We start from the raw sequence: 10719 nt of genomic DNA on the forward strand, positions 1-10719 counted from the left end.
CCAAGCATAATAATTAGAGATGTCCATGTTACATTTTTTTGTCATTAGATTTTAAGCATCGTTTTTTTTTGGCAAATCACGAAATAACGCTAAATAACCATATACTAAATGATTTTCAATTAATTAATTTTTCATTTAATTAATCAATTAATTTCAACTTGGAAAGAAGAAAGCTCTGTGTGTGAGAGTGTGAGTGTGTAAGGGAGGGTCTTCAGCACAGTGATCATATGTCAGCAGTTTGGAGGAAAATTATGTGTGATTGAAGGTAGCGGATGGCTCAATAGCTAGTGTGCTGGATTAGCATTTGTGCTAACAAAGCATTCATCTGTGCGACAGCACCAGCGGCCACGAACACCTCTCACAACCTTTATAGTGAACACAATGTAACATTTTTGATAAATCAGTGATCCAGATCTTTTCCACCCGATTCTGATCCTTATTCTTATCCTTATATTTAGCCCCAAGTATAATTACCCTCTAAAAATACATAATAAGTACCAATGAAGCAACGTCTGCTGCCCTTCCAGTTTCAGATCAAATCACTGACTGGAATAAACAAAGATTAAACAAATGCATGCAAACAAAATGAAAGGGAGCAAAGCATGCAAAGCCTGGATCTGAAAACTTCAGAACAGTGTCACACAAACAGATCATATGTTAATCATGAGTACATTATTACAGAAGACTAATACAGCTGTGTAGTGGCAACTGGGACATGGTGATTTAATGCACATCACGGTACTGGGGTTAATATTAAGAGAGGGAACCAAGTGTATGCTCCCATTAATCCTCCTATGCATTGTTACACTTTAATAACGCTTCAACAACTAAAAATTTTTGTCAACAATTTTTTATAGTTGACATCTGTGATTTTGTTGACTAATCCTTACAGCCCTAGCCTGGACCTCAAAATACCTTGTAAATGATTTCTCAGCTCGGGTCCATGTTAGAGTCCCCTGTAATTCAATTGTTTTATTTATTATTTATTTATTTATTTATTTATTTTAGACCAAAACTAAGTATCATTAGTATGTCCAGAACATCTTCCAGCCATAATCTAGTATTTAATTCTAAATTAATATCTCAATTAGGGCTGCAACATTCAGTCGGCATAATCAACAAAGTCGACTATTAAAAATGGACAAAATTTAATTGTTGACACATCATCAATGTGTGATGGAGGGAGAGAGAGAAAGAGAAAGAGAGAGAGAGAGAGAGAGCACACGAGTAGGGAAGCTCAATATTGAAAAAAAATTACATTGCAAATGTTCTTTTTTTTTTGCCATATTACAGGGGTTGGACAATTAAACAAACACCAGTCATTTTAGTGTGGGAGGTTTCATGGCTAAATTGGAGCAGCCTGGTGGCCAATCTTCATTAATTCATTAATTAACATTGCACCAGTAAGATCAGAGTGTGAAGGTTCAATTAGCAGGGTAAGAGCACAGTTCTGCTCAAAATATTGCAATGCACACAACATTATGGGTGACATACCAGAGTTCAAAAGAGGACAAATTGTTAGTGCACCAATCGTCTTGCTGGAGCATCTGTGACCAAGACAGCAAGTCTTTGTGATGCATCAAGAGCCACGGTATCCAGGGTAATGTCAGCATACCACCAAGAAGGACCAACCACATCCAACAGGATTAACTGTGGACGCTGTAAGAGGAAGCTGTCTGAAAGGGATGTTCGGGTGCTAACCCGGATTGTATCCGAAAAACATAAAACCACGGCTGATCAAATCACGCAGAATCCAATGTGCACCTCAACTCTCCTGTTTCCCCCAGAACTGTCCGTCACCACAATAAATTATTGTGGTCTAAAAACAGGTGTTTCAGTTTCATTGTCCAACCCCTGTATATCGCACTATTAAACAACGCAGGGCCCTTGATGTCCCTGTGTTTCAGCTTGTATGAACGTTTTCTTATAGTATACTTTGTAATTTTTTGTTTAATTTTGGTACGTAAAAGTATCAAAATGCACTGCAAGACTGGTCTAGGGGCCTAAATGTTTAGCTGTCCTCACCAGTAGGAAGTACAAATATAGGGCATGACAAAACATAAAAAATAATAAAATAAAAATAATAATAATTGCAACTAATCGACTAACTGAACAAATAATCGGCAGATTAGTCGACTACTAAAATAGTCATTAGTTGCAGCTCTAATCTCAATCAGCTGGAAGGGTCAGGGAACTTTTAAGGAAGATAGCATCCATAGCTTCTGTTCATTTACAGTTCTGGAGAACCAGGTCACTGTTTTTCCACTTTAACACACCCGAATGGTTTAATAAATAACAGAGGAGTTGATTTAGGTGTGGTAGCACAGAGAAAACAAAACTGTGCCTCACAGAAGCCGGACGCTCCTGATATACACGACATAGAGCAAAAGCATGTGAAAGACATTACGCCTTCTGGAACAGAGGAAGGAATTCACACATGATAAAGCCTTAAAATGTGGGTTTAAACTACATAAAGTCACTTTAACATCAAAGTCACTAAATACAAAGAACTAAAAAACAAAAAAATCAATTTATACAGAGAGAAACTCAGTCACCTCAGCTCTGTGTGTTCAGAGATGACGTTAGGGGTGCATAAAGGAACCGATATGCTCTGCTGGCTGTTCCATTAACATTTTGGCAGCTCTGCCCTGGAAGTCATCCTAAACAACCAGCGATAGCCGGAGATAACGCAAAACTTTCCATTGCCTTATCTTTCCTTATCAGAACGATGATAACAGGTCAGACTTTCAGGTCATATTTAGTAGCTCTGATCATTAATCCACACAACCAGTAGTCTGTTTTATTGACCATATTTTCCACATTTGTTTTTTACACCTGTAGTTGTGAAAGTTTCTATGGTCCAGATCAGTTGATGAGTTTGTTTATTTGGAGCGTTTCTCCCTCCGTTTGGTTTGGTTTCACACAGACATAATAAACCTAAAAGCATGAAAATGAGCCTCGCGATAAACCACACGAGCACATCGTCTCCACTGATTGGTCAGAGCTGTCTGACGCAGGAGCAAGAAAGTAAATATAGTGAGAAAATTCTATGTTCCAGTGTGTATATATGTATATCTGTGCAGTGTGGAGCTGCTTTAACACAGAACACTGAAAATTTGCTGTTGCACTTTTTTTAAACACAGTGTTTTTAATGCAAGCAGTGAACGCTGCACATACTGCGCTCTTAGTGTGAAAACAGCATGGAGCAGCAGAGACAGTGTTTGTTCATAGCAGTATATTATCTGGCTAATATAGCAGATTTAACTGCGCCTTATCAGCAGTTTAGCTCAATTAAAAATAAACATATTTGATGGCTGGGTCTGATCCAGACCAGATCACGTTCTCACCACAAGTGAACCGCTCCAGAAAGAAATCCATGCATTGGGCGGGGGCGGCGCAGATTGCTGCAGAAGTTAAGGTCAAACTTGGTGGCGTATTTACTCGCATTTCAAATTCCACATTAATCAAGTGCATAAGTTGAAACATAACTGGTAAAAAAAAAAATAAATAAATAAATAAAAATTAAAAAAAGTCCTAGATATTACAATTTTTATCAACAATATTGCAACATCAGTTTTATTTTCCAATATAATGCAGCTAAATAAGAGGCCAGGTGCAAACAGGACACATAGGATCCATCAGTTTCATTTCTTTAAATGTGGTGATTAGTATTATTATCATACTGCTCACCCCTACTGTACAATAAATCAACGATAAAATTATTGTAAAATGTCTATGCTGACCCATCACTTTAATAGCAGAGGGATTAGTGGATTTATATCGCTGCTAAAACGTCCCTCAGGTTCATCTGAAAGCAATAACCTCCACTAACAGCTGCCTGACATGCAAACGGGGAACTCCAGGACACGTTAAGTTCCACGCATAACTCCAATCTGACATCAGTCTGGCTCCTGTAAAGCAGGCGGTCCTGTTCGCCAGCCCTTCACTTACTACTGTCCCTGTTGTTATACGAGAGCCACAGCCAGATTCTTCTCACCACTCACAGCAGCTTTTTACACCCAGTCTGCCAAGTCTGTGTGTGTGTGTGTGTGTGTGTGTGGCTGGGGAAAGCTGGCATGCACATGGCAGTCATCTGCAGGGTTTGGCACAGACTGTAAAAGAAAGCAATGCTGGCAGATCCGTAGCCTCAGCAAGCTCTGCAAGATGAGACTGCAGTTTTCCTAAACTATTCACTCAAGTCTTGCTTGTTTTTATCACCCATCAGTGCGAAAAATGTCCTATATAGCTGCAAAGTTTGGTTAGAATAAAGCAGATAACAGTAGAAAAAACGGCAAAACCATTATCCTTTGTTCATACGTCATATTGTGTCTAAACATTTCTGTGGTATACCAATATCCAAATTCCATCAATTTCTGTGTTATTTTCATACTGAAAAATGGTCAAATACTAAGTTCAGTTTGTTTACAGACTAAAGATGCAACTAATGATCACTGAGGTCATGGTAGTCAACCAATCTGATGATTATTTTCAATCATTATTTCAATTAGTCCAAAATTATTTCTGCCATGTCCTCCATCTCTAAAAACGATAGAAACAGCTGAACATGAGATTTAAAAGATGTTTAAATGTGGGAAGTACTGGTATTTAGTGAGTAAATGTGTAATCTGTCGTGTTTTGAAACTTTTGGAGATGCAGATCAAGTTGACTGTAAATTGTGTTTTCGTTTGTGAGTTTTCGATTGTATGTTTATCATTTCGCATGTACGTTTTCCTCTTGCATTTTCGTCAGTTTTCACTTTTATTTTCATCATAATTTTCGTTTGTATGCAAGTCATCGTTTTCACTTGTGTATTAGTCATCGTTTAGCATGCATGTTTTCCCTTGTATAGCCGTCATAGTTTTTCGCTTGTATGTTGTTCAGCATTGTTTCACTTGCATGTTTTATCATAGTTGTCGCCTGTTTGTTCATCATAAGTTTCACTTGTATGTTTGTCATCATTTCACGTGTATGTTTTCCCTTGTATGTTCATCATAGTTTTTGCCTGTAAGTTTTCCTCCTATCTAGTTTCCCAACGGTGGACCTACCTACCGCTACCCTAGCAGGAGCGTCCCTCAATACCTTTATGATACTCCTGAAGACAGAGCTCTTCAAAGAGCACTTACTCTCCCAACACCTCTAACAAACTACCTTCTACTACCAGATCAGGAGAATCTCTCACTATCTTTAATAAACTCCTGAAGACAGAGCTCTTCTAAGAGCACTTACTCTCCTAACACCTCTATCACACTAACTACGTCTAACCTCATTCCTGATCTTTCTCCTCCTTTCCTTCTCTATCCCAATATTACCCTTTTGGCCTCCTACAGGCCCTGCTAAATGTTGCCTTTAATTTTATATATTTATAAATCCTCTATTGCTAATGTGCCTCACTATTTGTAAGTCACTTTGGATCAAATCGGCTGTTAAATGCAACGTAATGTAATGTTAACTGTATGTAGTGTTTGAGAGAAGGGCATGCTTTGACAGAAGAAGCGAGTGGTTTACGATGTAGATAACCTGGCAAGTTGCGACAAAGGAATAAACTGGGAAAGGTCACCTCTGTGTGCTGCTGCTGCTGCTGCAGGGAAAAGGAAAGCCAGGAGTGAATCTCTGATAAGCAGCCAGACACATTCTCTTTCTTCACTCTACCCTGACGCAGTCTATCACTCCACAGCACAGCAAATTCAATTTTCCCACAGATTACAAGTCTATGCAAGCACACGCCAGGTCAAGGCCAGCGTCCACTCCCTACAGTGTTCTCAAAACAAGCAGATGTCTAACAGGCTGTAAACACTAAATAACGCTCCAGTCCCTAGGGCACGTAACACAACCCCAGCTCACTCGCTCAGCTCACTCGCTCGCCCGGCCGGCCGGCCACCGCTATATTTAGCAGTGCAGCAGAGTCAGCGCTCCCGTACCAAAGTGATTTTGGTGGAGAAACGTTTTAGACGTCTGCAGAGACACTGCAGAGAAACCTAATGATCTGGTTTGGTTCACTGTTAAAGCATTTAACTTAAAGATCACAAGGCTGTTGGTCCCACACTGAGACCCTTGGTTATGTTCTTGGTAGGTTTCACACGACAACCATTTATTTCATAATTTCATTTTATTGAAATTTTAAGACCATATTATGCCACGGATTAATTGACAATATAATAACACAATAATGCTAAATAGTTAAAACCAAAATTATTAATTATAGTGCATCACAACCATTTCTGGGACAATTTATCTTCCAAAAAAATCGATGATGGGGACAAATCTACAAGCAAGCTTTTTTGGTAATTTAATTTAATTGTGAAAAAATGGCAAACTTTCACAAAACCTTGCAAAAAATTTGGATTAAAAAAAAAAAAAAAATTCTTACAACAATATCGTATATATTTTTTGGAAATATTTATTGTCCAAAAACTGGGTAATTGTGATAGGTCTACTAAGAATCTAACAAACTAACTGTCCACGGTTACACAGTTTTAACACAGTTAAAACTGACCACAGATTTCATTTAAAGATGTTTTTGAGTTTGGAAAAATTCTGAAAAACTTAGAAATCTTGGGTAATTAAGGTCAATGTCAAAAATGTTACAATTTCTCAAGGTTTACAGACCAGTACACTTCCAACCAAAAAGGTCCTGGGACCTATCAGTACCAGTTCATTTGTTATTGTACATCACAATATCATAAACAAAGTTTTGGTCAAAACTAAAAAATACAGTGCATCTCTACAATAATATTGTAGAGATACATATATTTTGGACAAAACTAATAATTTTGGTGCTTTCTTACATGAACACAGTTAACTGTCCTTGCAAACGTTTCTCATCCAAAGAATCAGTTGTTGTGACAGGTGTAATAACAAGTATTTAGGTCATTTCATTTATGTAATGGTAAAAAAGACAGTGGATAAAATTAACTGAAATGTCAAAAACCTTGTTTAATATTTTACTTTGTTCGGATTTCTTTTTTTTGTGGAAAAATAAATTAAAGTTCTATGATCTCCTGCAAAAAATATAGTTTACCTATTTAAACTATTTTTTGAATGATTTATTGTACAAACAAATCTGTAATCATGAGTTAATCTAACCATTCAATAGGTAAAAATGAAAAAAAAAAAGAAAATTTATGGAAAAAAAAGGTTGATGTTTCATTTTGTTCGGTTTCAGGGAAAAAAATTACATTACAGTGCTTTTCTACAAAAATATCATTTTCAACAACTCGTCATACTGCTTACCCTACACATCCTAGAGCTGCTTAAAGCACACACTGCCGAGAGTAACTAATGACTGATAAAGCCTGCCTGGGGTAAAGACGAAACACCGTAAACACAGAAAGAACAGCTGATCAGCAGAGTTTGAGAAGAAGCAGCTGGACACTCAGCCCTTAAAACTGGAACCAGAGTCCTTCAAACTAAAGTCAGGCACCTCGTTCTCACAATCCAGACATGACTTTGTATCACAAGACCTGTGATACCCGTGTGACTCATCCTAACCGTACGTGAGAATCTCAGGTATGACCGGTTCCCTCATTTCCTGATAACTGAAACCAAAACCATGAAGTAATGAGGAAAACGGCACATGTGTCAAAACTTTTGTTCTCGTTTCGATTCTCGTTTTGCACTGTATCTGATGGTTCTTATTCTACAGAACCAGAACTGGAGCACTTTGACCTGGTTTACATTTCGCCACCATAGTTCAAGTCTACTTAAGTTTCATTACCAATAAAATGAAGAAGTTATTAAGTGTTATAATCATTAATATAAAACAGCTCTGTAGCAAAGTGGTAAAGCCTCAGTTCTATTTAATATAGGAGTTTTACAGTATTTAATAATTAAAAAGGTCAGTGTTTAATAGATATTCTAAAATTCCATTTTGTAACGCCTCAAAACTAGTTAGCTAACCTTTAGCTCAAAACTTTCTGGAAAAAAAAAATCAGTAATCATAAAAGGTCTACTAACAAGCATTTAGGCCATTTATTTTATGCAAAAGTGTTTTAGTGCTTTCCTACAGGAATATAGTTTACCACAACTGTTCTTGCAACTGTTTACCATTCAAATAATCAGTTTACTAAAAAAAACATGTTAAATATTTCACTTTGTTTGGATTCCTACAAATTTCCTACAAAAATATAAATTTACCAAAACAATTTTTTTGAACGGTTAATTGTACTTGTAATTGTGATTTATTTCATTTATTCAATGATAAAAAAAATGTCTCTGAATTTTTTTTTTTTCCATTTTGTTTCGAAATCTGACAAAATATTTACTTTGCGGTGTTTTACTACAAAAATATTGTTTACCACAACAATTTTTTGAACAATTTATTGGACCAAAAAAAAAATCGGTAATCATGACAGATCCACTTACACAGATAATAGGTGATTTAATTTAGTTTTTCAATTGTTAAAAAATGGCAAAAAAAAAAAATCTCTGGTAAAAAATGTTTGATGTTTCATTTCGTTCGGTTTCGGGCAAAAACTTTACATTTAGGAGCTTTCCTACAAAAATATTGTTTTCCACAACTATTTTAGCAATGATTCACTGTAAAAAAAAATACTAATAATAAAAATAAAAGAAACATACAAAAACCTACAAAAAAAATGTTTTTTTAACATTTGTTCGATTTTTTTTTTCATTTGTTCAAGGTTTCATTTTGTTCGATTTTGGGCAAAAACTTTACGCTTTGGTGCTTTCCTACAAAAACATTGTTTACCACAACTATTTTCGGTTTGATTTATCGTCCAAAAAATCGATTATTGTGACAGTTCTTTAACTACTAGCATTAACCTAGCTAGGGCTAGCTAACTAAGCTAGTTAACTAATAGCCAACACAGATTTTAAAGCTAATTTTGAGTTTGGAGAAGAAACTTTAGGTTGTAAAGTTTTTTTAATTTGCTAAATGAGGTCAATGTTTGGAGAGGATTAAACACAAGAACTCGGTGTTTAACCTCGATTTTAGACTGAGTATTGCATTGAGTATTTTATTTAGCTAGTTAAGCTAGTTTAGCTAGTGTTTAGCTTGTTAGTTTACTATATATGAAGACTCGCGCAGACAGATTTTCTCCACAGCGGTTAAAGGGGTAAACACTTTAACACTTTACTAAACTCTGAGGTAAATTTACTCTCCAAAAGCTTTAATTCGACTTTAAATAAATTCATTAATCCGTATCAACGACAGATTCACACAGTTAAAGGATAAACCGGGTAAAACAGCGAACTTTCCGTCGAATAAAGAGAGTTTTCTCTCAGGCTGAGAGAGACCCGCTCACCTCGTCCACCTCCTCCACTATAGCGCTGAGTTTCACATCGTCCTCCAGAAGCTCCATCAGCTCAGAGATGGAGAAGGCGCTCAGCCTGTTCCCGAACCGGGCCATGCCTCTCTCCGCCCGGCCTTCCTCACAACTTCCAGCGGGACCCACAACCACACAGTCACGCTGCGGAGCCCGAGCACCAGCCTACTGCCCACTAACTAACCTACAGAACTCAGCCGGAAGAGGGGCGCGCTCCAACACAGCGCTACACGCAGCCTACCGAGGGCGCACAGAAGGGAGGAAGGACATATGCGGGGGGCGTCACAGTTCCGAATACTAGCTAGTTTTATATATACAGCTCTGGAAAAAAATTAGACAACTTCAGTTTCTGAATCAGTTTATCTGATTTTACTATGTATATGTATATGTTTAAGTAAAATTAACATTTGTCTTTTATTCTACAAACTATGGACAACATTTCTCCCAAATTCCAAATAAAAATACTTTCATTTAGAGCATTTATTTGCAGAAAATGAGAAATGGATGAAATAACAAAAAAATAAAAAGATGCAGAGCTTTCAGACATCAAATAATGCAAAGAAAACAAGTTAATAAAGTATTTAGAGTTCAGAAATCAATATCTGGTTAATAACCCTGTTTTATAATCACAGTTTTCATGCATCTTGGCATATTCTCCTCCACAATTCTTACATACTGCTTTTGGATAACTTTATGCCACTCCATTCAAGTAGTTCAGTTTGGTTTGATGGCTTGTGATCATCCATCTTCTTCTTGATTATATTCCAGAGGTTTTCAATTTGGTAAAATAAAAAAAACGTGTCATTTTTAAGTGGTCTCTTATTTTTTCCAGAGGTGTATACAGTACCAGTCAAACATTTGGACACCTTCTTATTAAATGTTTCTTTTCTACATTGTAAATGAATACTAAACTCATCCAAACTGACAAAGAACACATTAGGAATCATATAGTAACTTAAAAGTGTCATAAATGATTAACTTATCCCGTGCAACAGAGGTAAAACTCTTGCTCTTCCTTTCCTGTGGTGGTCCTGATGAGTGCCAGTTTCTTCATTATAATATTGTTATAACCAACACAGTGAAGGCACCAAAATCTGATGCATGCAGTTTATTCAGAGCCTCATGTCTGGAGGTACAAACCTTAATGTGAACAGAGATTCTGGACCAGGCCTGGACCAACAAGCACCTGGTGGAACAATTTTAATTTTTAATTATTATTTTTTAAAGATTTTTTACTTTGCATAGCAGTTATGTGGTAGGGAGCAGGGAGTAGGCAATATCACACCTCCTAGTGGAACAGACCCAAGTTTCACCTTTAGGTCAGCCTGCAAGTCTCGCCCTAATCTTACTGGTTTACTGGGAGGAGGTTCTTCCAGTCTGGTTAATGGGCGTTGGGTGAGTTCCTCAGCAGAACGACCTCCAGTCCTTAGTCCGT

General features: G+C 37.0%; 1 protein-coding gene across 1 annotated transcript in view; it reads right to left on the reverse strand.

Moving 5' to 3' along the window:
• Positions 1-9480, reverse strand: part of vps37ba (VPS37B subunit of ESCRT-I a) — a 28356-nt gene extending 18876 nt beyond the window's left edge. Inside the window, exon 1 of the mRNA XM_007238730.4 lies at positions 9264-9480. Within this exon, the coding sequence (XP_007238792.3) occupies positions 9264-9368 (105 nt within the window). The 5' untranslated portion in view covers positions 9369-9480. The remainder of the gene's footprint in view (positions 1-9263) is intronic.
• Between the last annotated feature and the right edge of the window lie 1239 nt (positions 9481-10719).

This window comes from Astyanax mexicanus, chromosome 22 (assembly GCF_023375975.1).
Source record: "Astyanax mexicanus isolate ESR-SI-001 chromosome 22, AstMex3_surface, whole genome shotgun sequence".
Lineage (NCBI taxonomy): Eukaryota > Metazoa > Chordata > Actinopteri > Characiformes > Acestrorhamphidae > Astyanax > Astyanax mexicanus.